At 47.1% G+C, this 14657-nt stretch overlaps 1 protein-coding gene across 3 annotated transcripts in view; it reads left to right on the plus strand.

The window, feature by feature from the left end:
- Window positions 1-13220, plus strand: part of TAOK1 (TAO kinase 1) — a 34659-nt gene extending 21439 nt beyond the window's left edge. For 2 of the 3 annotated variants that reach the window (XM_010186751.1, XM_010186752.1), the window contains exons 13-19: window positions 20-256; window positions 1015-1143; window positions 2720-2923; window positions 3397-3636; window positions 7269-7481; window positions 8564-8746; window positions 12569-13220. In XM_010186751.1, the coding sequence (XP_010185053.1) occupies window positions 20-256; window positions 1015-1143; window positions 2720-2923; window positions 3397-3636; window positions 7269-7481; window positions 8564-8746; window positions 12569-13030 (1668 nt within the window). In that variant the 3' untranslated portion in view covers window positions 13031-13220. The remainder of the gene's footprint in view (window positions 1-19; window positions 257-1014; window positions 1144-2719; window positions 2924-3396; window positions 3637-7268; window positions 7482-8563; window positions 8747-12568) is intronic. The other variant, XM_010186753.1, reaches the window with a different exon arrangement.
- Window positions 13221-14657: the final 1437 nt, after the last annotated feature.

The following is a 14657-nucleotide window of genomic DNA, read 5'->3' on the forward strand; positions in this document are numbered from 1 at the left end:
GATGCCGTTACCTTCCTAGGTGACAAGGCAAATGCAGGAACATGAACAAGACTCTGAACTCCGAGAGCAGATGTCTGGCTATAAACGTATGAGACGGCAACACCAGAAGCAACTGATGGCGCTAGAGAATAAACTGAAGGCAGAGATGGATGAGCATCGCCTCAGGTTGGACAAAGATCTTGAAACACAGCGTAATAATTTTGCTGCAGAAATGGAAAAGCTAATTAAAAAGCACCAAGCGGCCATGGAAAAAGAGGTAGGAGATTACGGTTTAGCGGACCAGTCTGTGTTTGTTGGTTACGTTGAACTGTCCACTTGCCCCCACCCATGAGGAGATGACACTGTAGTCTCTTCAATGTCTGTTTTCAGGAGCCAAGCGAATGGCTAATTAGAAAAAGGCTGATACATCACCTCCTTACCTCTCCTCTAGTTACATAAACCACTTAGTGTACGTCCGTCATCTCACTGCATTATACTAAATGCTACTATGCTGGCCTCAGAAACAATGCTGTAAAGTTTCCCTCTCTTTTGCCATGGATGTGCTGTCAGTAACTGACTGCCATTGAGTGTTATAGAGGCAGATCAGCCTGCAGAGAAATGTGGCAACTACTCTTAAATGTTCACCTTCTAGTTCCTTATGGATAGGAGGTTTTTATACATTTAAATAATTGATAATGAAGTGGTGCTGCCTACGGCGATTATTATTGATCCTTTGTTCATCTTGGATCTCTTGGTGGAGGGCTGAGGATGTAGTTTATCAGAAGGTGTTGACTTTGTTAGGCAAGAGTAGCTGAATGATAGGGCTGAGGAAATGAGGCGTGGAAAAAGGGCTCCTGCTGGGTGTGTTGATGGGGTGGGATGAGAAGAGAGCAGGGGCCAGCTCCTGAGACTTGCACTTACTCGAAGTCACGGTGAGTATTGTGGTGACTGCACCCCAAGTCCTGGGTGCTGGGGCTGAACAGGAGCTTGTAACCCTTCGGGACTCAAACTGATGTACTGCTGGCTTTGCTGTAGGCTAAAGTGATGGCCAATGAAGAAAAGAAGTTTCAACAGCATATTCAGGCCCAACAGAAGAAAGAGCTGAACAGTTTCCTGGAGTCCCAGAAGAGAGAATATAAACTGCGTAAAGAGCAGCTGAAAGAGGTAACTTGTAACTTGTAATTCTCTTGTAATGAGAACTGAGAATATAGTACAGTGTGTGGTACAGTGCAGGAGCAGTGAACATTCAGAAATAAAAGTGCCTCTGCACAACAGATCTTTGCTGGGTTCCAGCAAGTTCTGCATTTCATGAGCAGAGTCTTGTCTGGGCTGCATTTGTTTCATATCTTTGACCTTAGAGCAAGGGAGTTTATTTATATATTGGCACCTACATGTTTATCTTGTAAAAGTACAAACTTCTCCATTGTTTAATGTTACTTTTTAGCCAGAAACGTGCAAATCGGGCAATCCTAAAGAATAAATAAAAAGATAGTTTAAGAAAGATCATGAGCCTTTTTCTCGTACCTTGTTGCTGCAGATATCGACTGTGCGCTATAGCAGTAGTGAAGTTTCTTATCACTTAAATAATATTTCTGTAGCAGCAGCAAGAAAGCAGAGCAGTTAAGGTGACCTGCAGATTTTTTTTTAATTTGAAAGGAAAATACCTGTGAAAAACTGCTTGCTTTTAAGGGCAAAGCTTTGTGATAGTTTAATAACCACTGTATTGTAGCGAAAATCACGACCTTTGTGCAATGCAGAGAAGATGCAAAATCAAACTTCCTGATTTGTTTTGTGGAGTGGCTGAAACCATAAGCACTATAAATAATTATTTAATTTTTTTTGAAAGAACCATTTAGTGCTCAACCATCAACTTGTGTGACACAACTTTGGAACTTGCTCCAAAGGGGAATATTCCCAAACGTAGACATTTCCCAAGAGAAAAAAAAGGGCTAAAGAGCAGCAGAGCCAAGAAAGATCTAACAAAAACTATAGTGGCGTGGGGTCTTTATTATAACATAGGATCTTTTTCTAAGTCAGCAGGAGATCACAGAGCACCAAGAAAGGCTGATGAAATACAGAGGAGTTTTGTCTCATACTGAAATTGAAGTGTGTCACGACAGGATGAGTTACTGCATGGGTGTCTCTAGTATGCAGTTCAAGCAAGCAGAGTCTTTTGGCAAAGATGCCTCAAGATATGCATTGAATTTAATACAAAAGTGGAAATTGAGGCCTTAAGTTTCACCTGTGAACTTTGTTATGTATTGTTTTTGTAAGTTATGGCATCTCAGTGAGTGGTGCTGCCTTGATGAGTTACTTATCAAACATCTGTGTGTTCTGATCAGGCACGACACAGATTTTCTGATGTGCTTGATGTGGCTGGAGTTCTGTATGAACAGAGTTTGTAAATGACATAGGATGATGCTTTCCTTCTCCTCTCAGCCCTTTGGGATCCTGTAAAAACATTCGTCAGGCAGTATGGCAGGACCTCCAAGTGTCTTTGTTTTCAGTGGCAAACCATCATTGTTACGTGGACATGAACCAGAATTTGAATGGGTTAAAATGGCCAATGCAAAAAAAAACCCCAAGAACAAAAAAGAAAGCTGTAGTTAAATTTGCTCCATTGTGAATTGTCTCCTGGTATTCCCTTAGAAATGTAGTTTATTGGGAAGGTCTGTCCAGCTGTTCAGGGCCGAGGAGCTTTATGTGACTATTCCACAATTCGTTACCTCGCTTTTACCAGGAGCTGAATGAAAACCAGAGCACTCCAAAGAAGGAGAAGCAGGAGTGGCTCTCCAAGCAGAAGGAGAACATCCAGCATTTCCAGGCAGAGGAAGAAGCCAACTTACTGAGGCGTCAGAGGCAGTACTTGGAGCTGGAGTGTCGCCGCTTCAAGAGACGGATGCTCCTTGGCCGCCATAACCTGGAGCAGGACCTGGTTCGGGAGGTAGGAGGATAGGCCTGAAACTGTCTGTGTGCAGTGTCCCACAGGAGTCACTGCCAGCCAACTCCAGTCTCTGTGAAGTGTTCATTACCACATCTGAAGGTTTTTTTGGTGAAATAATGGTTCGATATTTTGCAATGCACTCTGGTAATCCCTTGTGGCATTGAGGGGATCACACAGAATCCAGTGTTCAGATTATTGCCCCATTGAATTGTTAGATCTAAAAAGTCAGCAGACACAACAGTTACAGTCCCTTCCAGAAGCCTCTGGAACAGGAAGAAGGAAAGTGAAATGAGGAAGGAAAAATCACCGGTGGCGGTGCTGTCTGCTTCTGATAAGACGTAGAAACTCTGTGCTCTGTCCTCAGATGCCTTGGGAGGAGAGAAATGCCCTTGTGAACAAAGTGAAATGTCACGTTGTGAGCGGAAATCCAAGTAAGTACAAAGGATCTAATAATTCCCTCTGTCCTCTGTTAGGAGTTAAACAAGAGGCAGACCCAGAAGGACCTGGAGCACGCCATGCTGCTGCGTCAGCATGAATCCATGCAGGAGCTGGAGTTCCGCCACCTCAGCACCATCCAGAAGATGCGCTGTGAGCTGATCCGGCTCCAGCACCAGACCGAGCTCACCAACCAGCTGGAGTACAACAAGCGCCGCGAGCGGGAGCTGAGGCGTAAGCACGTCATGGAGGTCCGGCAGCAGCCCAAGAGCCTGAAGGTACCGAGGGATGTAGGGTCGCTGGGCGCGAGCTGCCTGGTGGCGGTGGAAAAGGGGGCGTTGCAGCTCAGTTTGCAGGGTGTGCAGGTCCAGGGTATTGCGAATTGTGCTATTTTGCAGAGGTGCCTCATTTTGTACGAGTACCTTTTTTAAAAAGTGTCATTATTTGTCAAGTTGTGTGACTGCCAGGCTGCAACTGCAGCCTTACCAGCACCGTGTGTATGAGCCCTAGCAGTGGTGATCAGGGTCGCAGTGTATTGCAGGCTATAGCCACGCTATTCCCTCATTTTGTTTGAAAAGCTATTGTTCTCTGCAATGGTAGTTTAAAATGCATTTAATCTTTGCAGTGCCCTTTTTTCCCCTCTCTCCCCATCATATACATGAAGAAAATCTATTTTTCTGTAATGAAGCAGTGTCATTAAAAAAAAAAAAAAAGTAAAAAAAACCCCTTTGTGTTCCTGCGTGCATCAAAATGAACTGTGCTATTGGTCTTGGCTAGCTCACCTTGTTGTTTGTATTAATGCTGGTAGGGTAACAAGTGTGGGGGTAGGAGAGAGGGATTCTGGCAGTGTCCTCAGGAAGCTCCCAGCCCTGACCTTTGCTGTGTTGTGCTCTCCTGGGTTTCTTGCTCTGCCCTTGTAACTGCGGTGGCTGACCAGAACTATAGGGCCTCTGTAATTGCAGCTCTTAGTGTTTTCACTGTAAGCCTCCACTTCATCCAAAGTCCAGTGGTTTATTCCAAAGTGTGTGAGAAGGGAGTGTGAGGCCTTTCTCTCACAGAGCTGCCTGCTACGTTTCCTTTGAGGAGGCAGACTTCTCCTCTCCACCCAGTGCTCAGCCACGCTAGTAACAAAACGAGTGTATGGTATACTGAGCATGGGGTTTCTTTGTTGTTCTAGGTCTTTCCACTTTGTGATATTTTCCATCTGACGTGGTTTTCACCACCTGCAAGTTATCTTCTTACAGACAAAATCACCAACTTGGAAACAACTTCAGCAAGTCAAAAAAAAAAATAATTACCTGATCTGTCAATATTAGAATAACATTAACTAGTGAAAACCTAGCTTGTGAGAACAAGGGACCATCTGATCGCTGTTGAGAATCTCCAAGGATATAGTGTATAAATAGCTGATGACTTCACGGGGAAAGCTGCGCTGTACTCTGAGCTGAATAAAACTGAAGCAGCTGTATTAGGTTGATCCTTCCGAGATTAGCGTGAGCGAGTTCTGCCTCCCCAAGGTGATGCGGTGCGAACGCGAGCGAGCAGCGAGTCCCTTCTCGATCCCTCGCTGGCCATTAGGACGGCAGCACCAGCAATGTCCCTGGGCTGCAGAGGCTTGGCTGCCCCCTCACCTCTTCAACCCCTTCCCTTTTCCAGCGAGGACAGGGCCGGGGCGTTTTGCAGGCTGCGTGGAAAGCTTGCGCTTTGTTTTGTGTGACTGTTGTGTTATTAGTGAAGGATTTCAGGCCTGAGCTGTCAATCCAGCACCTTTGCGTACACACAGTGCTAATAATGCAGCCTGCTGGACAGCCCTTCGGTGTGTAGTACAATCCCCTGTTTATCGAGGCTGTTCCCCAGAATTAACTCCTTCTCTTGCTTCTGACTAATGCAGACGAGCGTTCTTAATTGAACAGATAATTTGCCTATTTGTTCAGTTTCTCTCACCAGCAACGTTTTCCCTCGAGGGCACATGTTTCAGGCTTTCCCTTTGTTATTTGGTGAGGTCCTTTGTCCTGAAAGCAGGTTTTTAACGGTCAGTGTCTGTTGCAGCTGTTCTGGACGGATAACTGGAATTCACCCTCCACTGAAAACTGCTCTGTTATTATTTCGAGTGTGTTAATTGTGATGCAAATACCCCCTTGCTGATATTTCACAATACTGGGTCAAAATGGTCTTGTCAGAAGTCTGACTGGAAATCTTACCCCTCCCTGCTGTTTCCTGTTGTTAAAGCCTTTGGATTGGAAGCCTGTAAACAGAGTCTGGTGTCCAAGCGAAACCTCACAGAAAGTGAGGACAAAATAGATTGCTGGTGTTTTGCTGTGACCAGGTCCCTGAAGGGAATGTGTAACCAGCTGACCCTTCCCTTAGGGGCACGAGAAACGGCCTTAAAGGTTTCCTGGAGGGAAATAATTTCCTGTGAATTTAGAAAGGGTAAAAGCGATGTATTCCTCTCCATGAGACATGTTTTGGTTTGAATGAAACCCATCTTTGTCCTGGTCTTTTTTGCCTCAGATTAGTAAAGTGGAACTGTTGGTTTATGCAGCAATGGGTGCTGATGTCTGAATTGGGCTGGATACCTTGTCTGATCACACTGCATCTTTCTAGGTAGCTACAAGTGCTGTGCTTATCACCTGCCCCGCTGAGCCTTCAGGCAGTGCCAGGAGCAGTCAGTGGGGGAGCTGATGCAGACATGCAGATGTATCTGCCTGCTGGTTCAGGTCCCAGTGCTTCCTGAACTTCCCCAAGGGACAGGAATCCATCCCTGTGCTCTGTTCCTCCCCCTGCTGCTTCAGGATTTGAGCATGGGTGACAGTGGGAATGGCCAGAGTTTGTACTGTCTGCCCTGATGGGGAGATTCAGGAGGTTGGTTTGGTTGGTTTTTCTTACTGTGCCAGTCCGTTTTTCTTATCTGACAGTTAGCCACCATCACTCACTTCTGGGTTTTGCTTGGTTAGAAACATCCCTGCAAGTCCTCCTGTAGAAAGACACAGGGAACTCCAGAACACCTTCTTTTCCAGGGTCTTAAAACGCTTTGTAGATGTTAACCCTCACAAGCTGCTCTGGAGGCAGGTAAGGCAGGTGGAAAAAAAAAAGATGATTTCCTGAAGGTCATACAGCCAAATCAGATCCAGATACGTTTTCCAGGATTGATGTCTCCCAGCCCTGTGTGAAACCGCAAAGTTAAGTCTCTAAACAGCACAGAGATGCTAGCAGAGCGCAAAGGGAAAACTCAGTCTCCAGCACGCCTCCACTGGGACTGGGGAATTGTCTTGTTTGCTAGACTAAGCACAATGCTAATGTTGCTTGTGGTGTGTGTCTTCAAACGTCTGATCTTTTCCAGCCACTTTTGAGTATCTTTATGAAAACCGTGCTCTTAATGTCAAGGGTTAAACACATCTTCTCTTCATCGAACTCTCAGTGGAAAAAGTGTTACTCTTTTTCCCTATCCCTCCCCATGCACAGATCTGCTTCTTTTCATGACATTAAGTGCTGTTCATACATATGTGCCATACAAGCACAGTCATGTATAAGTATGGCTTTTGGTGCTAATAAATATTAGTCCTGTCCCTCAAGAACTTTTCTTGAAAAGCAGCACCCAGGACTGGATCCAGTCCAGTGCCGAATGTGAGGCTCTTTGTGCCAGAGACAGCTGTATTTAGGCTGGAGCTTTGTTATAAAAGTGTCTGTATTGTAATTGTTTCGCACAGTAGCAGTGTCAAAGCAGCTGCAGCAATAGTCATTGCCTCTTGTGTGTTTTGCTTCCCTCCTCGCGCTGTAGATGTTAATATACATTTGTGGATTTTTGAACTCATATCCTTAACGTAATCCTAAATATCCATTTGAATGGATATTTTTCCCATTTGAAACACGCTGTTTTTTTTCTTTGTTTGTGTCCCCTCCATCTTTCCAGTCAAAAGAACTACAGATAAAGAAGCAGTTTCAGGATACATGCAAGATCCAAACCAGGCAGTACAAAGCACTGAGAAACCATCTGCTGGAGACCACGCCAAAGAGTGAACATAAAGCTGTCCTCAAACGGCTCAAGGAGGAGCAGACCCGGAAGCTGGCTATCCTGGCTGAGCAGTATGATCACAGCATTAATGAAATGCTCTCTACGCAAGCTGTGAGTCGCCTCTGAGGGACCCAGGGTTCCTCAGCCAAATAGGGATGTTTGCATTTTAACCAGTCTGTATCCTGACAGGAGGCTGGCTGCTTCCTTGCCACGTGTGCCATACGCAGCACAGTCGTTCCTCTGTATTTAAAAAGCAGCATTCAAATGCAGAGGAAAGAGGTGTTGCTCCCTTCAGACAGGTTGATGTTGAAGCTGCTGCTGCAGCGATGCAAAGCGATGCATCTGTGTGGCCAGAGGACTGCGTTTGCATGAAGTCTGACAACGTAAATGTCCCTGTCAGAGCATCGTCAAATAACGTGCTGCTTGCACATTTAGGCTTTGATTTATCAGTTATACCAACCAAAGCATGTCGCGCTGGTGGAAGATGCCCATTGAGTCATGGAGGAGTCCAGAGTTTTTGACTAAATCTGAAATAATGTTAAAAGTGTTGTGAAAGTTCTGTGACTCCTTCTTTAAGAGATTCCTTCTCTGGGACATGACCATATGAGCAATGCTTTGAGTCCGTGCTACAACTGAATGTGCAGTTTTCTTTGCACATCTTGCATATTGCGTCCTGCTCACATCACTCTGTGCAAATTTGACACTGTGAGGCAGGGTAGCTGGCTTAAATTATGTATGGGAAGGTTAAAAGTTTCAGTATCATGTTGTTTTGGGGTTTTTGTCATCATATTATTTTGCCTGAAGTCCCGCATTGGCAGGGATATGGACTGAAGTCTCCTGCGTGCAGGTAATTGGTGAATCCAGTTGAACAGAGCAAGAGATCTTCTCTTTGCCTCTAGCAAAAGGCGAGCTGTGGATGTTAGCACCTCCAGCAGTCTGGGCTCTGCACTATGGATCGTGGTTCCCGAGGCGCCACTGCTCATCAGCATCATTTGCATCAGCGCTGTGGGCTCGCTGTCACCAGTCTTTGTCACTATAGGGCCTCTGTTCAGTGAAACGAAGTACAATAGAGACCGATTGTATCGCTAGGAAAACAAAGTCCCATCCCATTCTCTCTCCCTCCCCACAGTCCTCCCCCGGAGTGTCGTGAGTGGTTATCCCATAGTGAAACGCCCATTGTCTGTCTTTCACAGCTGCGTTTGGATGAAGCACAGGAAGCGGAGTGCCAGGTTTTGAAGATGCAGCTGCAGCAAGAATTGGAGCTGCTGAATGCATATCAGAGTAAAATCAAGATGCAGGCAGAAGCCCAGCATGATCGGGAGCTGCGTGATCTCGAACAGAGGGTATCCCTCCGTCGGGCCCTCCTTGAGCAGAAGGTAAAATGGGCACTCCATGTTTCAGATCGTAAATTGCACTGTACTTATCAATAGACAGAGAAATTGCTTTTACCTTGCCATATATAGTAACACAGATCATTTGGGTATTTGCCTCTCTGGGATGATAGCTCAGTGACACATAGGCTAAACTTTCTGCCAGCTCAGCCATCCTGTGTGAGCAGCTTCTGGCTGGGATAGAGCCGCTTGAAGCGTGCCAGAGGGAGCTGTGCCTCTCTGGGCAGAAGGGAAAGCATTCATTCTGTCTGTGAGCTGCAGATCAGCTCCCCAGCCTTCAGAGGACAGACAATAACAAACCGAAAACTAGGAGTGGTGGTGCTTTTGGAATTTGCATAGTATCAGTAGTAGGTACCTTTGTGGAGGGGAAAAAGAAAGGTAAAATGCATTTGATACTCTGTGTTTTATGGTAATATTATTTATCTGCAGATCTGCTCCATTAGTCTGTGGACACCAAGCTGCAGTTTCCCTATGAAATTATGCTTGTTATGGAAATCCTACTGTCCGCAGCATTTTCCTAAGCAAACTGAAGTAGCCAGACCCACATGGGTGACCTGCTGCTCCCTGAATTTCAGCTTGTAATTTGCTATGTGCTAAGGTGCTCCTTGCTGAAGTGTGCTTTTCTACCTAGTGCCAGACACGTGGTGTCCTCGAAATCTGTGTGAGTGGCCTGCGCAAAGCAGGGGCAGGGTAACGCCACCGGGCAGTGAAATGAAATACACAGTCAGCCTTCCTCCTGCAGATCTTTTCCCTTTCGGTTTGCCTTGTGGCTGCCAGCCGTTGCCATTCACACAACAGTTCCCAACTTTGCTGCTCGGGGATTATTAAATTAGGGCAATTACTCTGTGGCCTCAAGGTTCTTCACACACTTAACTTCTCCCGAAGGCCAACAGATGGATGCTGGGCTGATGGAGGGCCCTTGGTGTGGGATAAAACTGCTCCACCTCTTGTTCAGCTGAGGAAGCATTTCTGAGAAGACAGCACGGTCCTTTTGTGCTTTGGCTTCCTGCGAGTGGGCTTCAATCTCTGGCAGCAATTGAGTTTGTGAAAGCAGAGTTCCCGTGAGGCATCCCCATGTGTAATCGCTGTCTTTAGACCCCATCGTGAGTTTTTCTGCTCCCTCCCAGAAGAGGCCAGCTGCCAGCACAGCCCGGTGTGTATTTGTATTTCTGCCGGGTGTGCATTGCCCTCTGGCGGCACCGTCTGACGAGAGCGCTGGGAAGAAGTGGGCCAGGGCGAGCCGCCTGCTGGTGGCTGCTCCTTGTCTGTGGAAGCAGCACATATTGCATTGCACGTAGTGTTACGTTAAATGTTGAAGTGAGGCCAGTGGCTTCAGGAAACACTTATCAACCAATAATAATGTATGAATTTTTCAGTGTGGACAAGGCTTGAAGTCTCTGAGCAGAGAAGGCCCCTACAAAGCATTTGGCATTAGTAATGGTGCTAGCAAGCTTAGCAATGTCATAGCGAGAAAAAAAAAAAGATAAAATTAAGACCTTGCATAATTTTTCTGTGTGTGTGTCCTGTGTGTCCCAATGCTGCATTAGAGTAGCAGAAGATTGGATAGTCCTTCACTTTCCATAGATGAGAGCCTTTATTTAGCAATACCTGCAGTGCTAGCGCATTGCAAGTCACGAAGTCATGGACCAGCGCTGAGACTCAGTTCCTTGCCAGGTTTACAGTCACTTAGCGGCAGCTCAAGGGAAAACACGTGGGTGCACAGGTAGATGTGTCCTCCTTTTGCAAGGGTATTCCCTGGGGGAAGGAACGTTGCTCTGTTTTTGTGAGAACGGAGTTGTGCTGGTGTGGGCCGCTCGGCGGTGTCGCCTGCTATTTGTGTGCCTGCGCTAACTGGAACTGGCAGCCACAGCAAGGGCGGGTACGTGCGCAAGATGAACGTCTGCATTTACATGCACGCGTATATACATAGCCTGTGGCAAAGTCAGTCCCTGGTGTTCAATAATAAACCAAATTCCAGAAACCAGGGTGTGCATAGGGGTGTGCTTCCTCCTCAGCACTGTGCTCTTTATTTTGGATGGTGCCCATCACCACAGTAACTCACCAGAGCGTTCGTGTCTGACTCAGGCTGAGCAGGGAGTATCCGGCCCCATCAACGCACAGCCTTTGAGTGCCAGCGATTGAGGTGCTGTACCCTGATGCTGTGTTGTTTGTGTCGCACAAGTAACGAGCACGTCCCAAGAGTGCCTTTAAAAGATTTCAGATGTACTCGTTTCCTTCCCACGTGCCTCAAACACCTCATCTTCGGAGTCCTGCATCCTGAGGTCGTTTCTAAGTGATGTCATTTTAATGCGGTGCTAGGCGTGCCTTTCTGGGAAGTTCAGTTGCACCAAGTTGTGTGTGTTACGCTGCCACAAGCCCTGAAAACTGAGCAGCTGAATGCGCTGAAGACGCTGTCGTTTTGAAAGAGGAGGATTCTGCTTAGATAGCAGGACTGAAAAAAACGAGTGGAGCATTTTAAAAAGCTAACATGAGAGAAACCACCTCCTTCTTCTTCTGCCTTTCCCAAGCCAGCTGACCACTGCGTGGCTTCAGCAGAAGCAAGCAGGGCTGCTCTGTGGAGTCAGTGACACTCGCCTAGCGCTCAGAAACAGGCAAGAGGATAAGGCTGTTTCTGAAAGCCCCAAATGGCTCAGGAGATGACTCACGCTGGAGCAGATTGTTTCCTAAATTCCAGATGAAATCACTTTGCTTATTCCCTGACTAAGGCAAGAGAATGCTTTACAAGTGCGAGGCTCTGCCCAGTACCTTAGCACAGACCAGGATAATACTGCTTGGCCACACTGCTGCTGACAGCAGGGGAGATGCCAGTGAGCTGTGCTAAAAGTCTTGGCTGCTGCTTTTTACCCGTTTGGTCTTTTCCACCGAGGCCAAAAGTAGCTTTTGCAGTGCTGGCAGGAAGATAAAGGAGTGATTCTTTGGTTTTCCACCTGACCACAAGGATTTCAATAAGAAAGGCCTTCGTCCCTGTCTGATGGGCGTCAGGAGACTGTAGCCCCATGTTATCTGTACTGAGAGAGCTGATCCCTGTGCCCCTACCAAAGTACCCTCGGAAACCAATTTGGAACAGTGTTACAGGGAAGAAATTGAAGTTGCCAGCTTGGTGTATCTTCTAGCTAATAATCTGACACGCAATTCAAACATCACTGCCTACTTTCTTCAACCACACACCCTAGAGAAAGTATCGGGGTAACGAAACGTGAGAAACCAATTTAGGAAAGGGGTAGATAGGAGGTGGTAAACATGAGCTAAGAAAATCTGGCCAGTGAGCGTTGGAGAGGAAACGAAATGTGGGCTCATATGTTGAATCCTGGAGAAAATAGCAGTTGTCATCATCACATTCAGCTACAAACAGCGAAGGTCTCATTAAGCTGTGTAGGTATCTGACTGCACAGGCACTGTGCTTGGCTCTATCTGAACATGCTTTCCCAGTAGGCTTTTATGGAAGCTGTAGATCTTGCTGCATCTTAAAAGATTAATCTATGTCAAACTGTTAGTATCGCTGCAGACTTTGGATTCGCATCCCTAAAGCTTCTGGGCTTTCACTGGGGAACAGGGACCAAGACCCTCCAGCTGGTACTCACCGTGCTTTGGTGTGTGCAGGTCTATGGGATTTACCCCTTTGTGTTCACAACAGCTGGTGTGTCAGTGGACATCTGATCTAGATCCAGTCTCACACGGGGAGAAGGTTCCTCATTAGCTCGCTGTTACAAGTGTTTGAGAGACTCGAGGCCGTGCCTGTGAAGGAGTCGTGCTGCTACAGACTGTCTCTTCTTTTTTCCTTCCTAGATTGAGGAGGAGATGCTGGCTCTGCAGAACGAGCGTACTGAACGGATACGAAGCCTGCTGGAGCGTCAAGCTCGCGAGATCGAAGCCTTTGACTCAGAAAGCATGAGGCTAGGTTTTAGTAATATGGTTCTTTCTAATCTCTCCCCCGAGGCGTTCAGCCACAGCTACCCGGGAGCTTCTGGCTGGTCCCACAATCCTACTGGGGGTGCAGGACCTCACTGGGGTCATCCCATGGGTGGCCCACCACAAGCTTGGGGCCATCCAATGCAAGGTGGACCCCAGCCATGGGGTCACCCCTCGGGGCCCATGCAGGGGGTACCTCGAAGTAGTGGTTTAGGGGTCCGCAACAGCCCCCAGGCTCTGAGGCGGACAGCTTCTGGGGGACGGACGGAACAGGGCATGAGCAGGAGCACAAGTGTTACTTCACAAATATCCAATGGTTCACACATGTCTTATACATAACTTAAACAATAACTGAGGGTGGCAATTCCACTGGAGCTGTCTGCCAACAGAAACTGCCTACAGACACCAGCCCAGCAGCCTCCTCAGTGCGGTGCTGACGTGTGGAAGCTGGGTGCACATGGAATATTGTATTCATTTTGTAAAGCATTACGTTTTGTGTTTACTAACTGGGATGTCATAGTATTTGGCTGCAAGGTTGGGGGGGGGGTGGTTTTTTTGGGTTTTTTTCTGTTGTTGTTTTTTACGTTTCGGAGGGGTCTTGGGAGGGCGTCTGAGAAATATATGCAATTAGTCAGAAGAGTTGGCTGGTGGTCGTCACACTGACAGGACAGAAGGGCCTCAGGCTGCCCTCATCACGCCATCCGTAGGAAGTCTGAGGGAGAATGGAGACCTCCTCCCATGTCCATAAATTTCCAGCTGCCATCCCACAAGAACCAGGCGAGCTGCCTTTAAACCAACATCCAGGGGAGGAACAGCTGGATCCTCTGTTCCCTTTTTATTTGGATACATTTCTAGGGTATTGCCTCTGCCGAGGGGCTTTTTCAAAGGCGTTTAGGTGAGGAAGAAGGGTGAGAAGAGAGGCCAAGAGACACCAGGGCTCAGCAGGGCCCTTTTACCCAAGTGCCCACTCCGTGTCGTTTAAGAAGCGATGTTCTCTCAGAAGGCACTGGTCAGCTTCCCGAGATCTGTGTAGGTAAAGCTGCCGGGAGGGAACGGGCTAGAAATGTTCAGAACTGTGCTCCTGCGTTGGCACTCCCTGGCTGTGCTGCTGGTAGCTCAGACGAGGTTGGGCGGAGGAGCGTAAATAATGCACTTGTACAGCTAATACTGTGACATCTCATTTTAGCTAAGCATCAGAATAATTCTTGGAGCTCAGCGTAGTCCTTTCTGCTCCATTCAGAAACGTTAAGACTTTTCAGCCAATCAGTCTCAAATGCCAGAGGTATTTTGAAGGATGCCATAGTCACAAAATGCCATTGATCAGGTTTTTCATTATTACACTACATCCATCAATTTATTACCTTTTGGGCTTGTTGCAGTTTCCTGTTTACATGTAGAGTGTAGCCAACTGTTTAAATGTTTAGTTGCCACAGTGTACCAGGAGGAGCTGAGCCAATGACTCTTAGCTGATGACTAACCCACATCACCACTGTAGATCTTGCTGCATGTGAGGCTCCTTTTTTATTATTTTCGTTGCTGCAATACTTCACAACTTTTACAGTCCCTTGAGATGCTGTGATATTCGGGCAGCGTATCGCACCATGCGCCAAGGCACTACTTCCAGAGGCTCCTCGGAGCTGCTGTACTACTGAAAGGAAGCAGAGGTCGTGAAACCCGTCACGGTGATAAAGGGGGCAGGGAGTCTGGCGAACCGAACGACTTTGTGGCGTCGCGTCACCCCGTAGCGCTGGGAACTGGAGATGCCCCCGTGCTCTCCTGCCAGCGCTGTGAGGCCAGGGGAAGAGCAGGGAGATGAAGTTTGGCTCGAGGCGAAGGTTTCCGTCTCGGGGACTGACCAGCCAGGGTTCTTTGTAAATGTTTTTCCTTGCACACTAATCATCTTGAAGAAAAAACACTAGCTGCTAACTCTAGGATTTGCCTTTAATATGTTTATAGGGCTCAAAAG

The sequence above is a fragment of the Mesitornis unicolor genome, unplaced genomic scaffold, assembly GCF_000695765.1.
Source record: "Mesitornis unicolor isolate BGI_N332 unplaced genomic scaffold, ASM69576v1 scaffold4346, whole genome shotgun sequence".
In the NCBI taxonomy this organism is placed as follows: Eukaryota; Metazoa; Chordata; class Aves; order Mesitornithiformes; family Mesitornithidae; genus Mesitornis; species Mesitornis unicolor.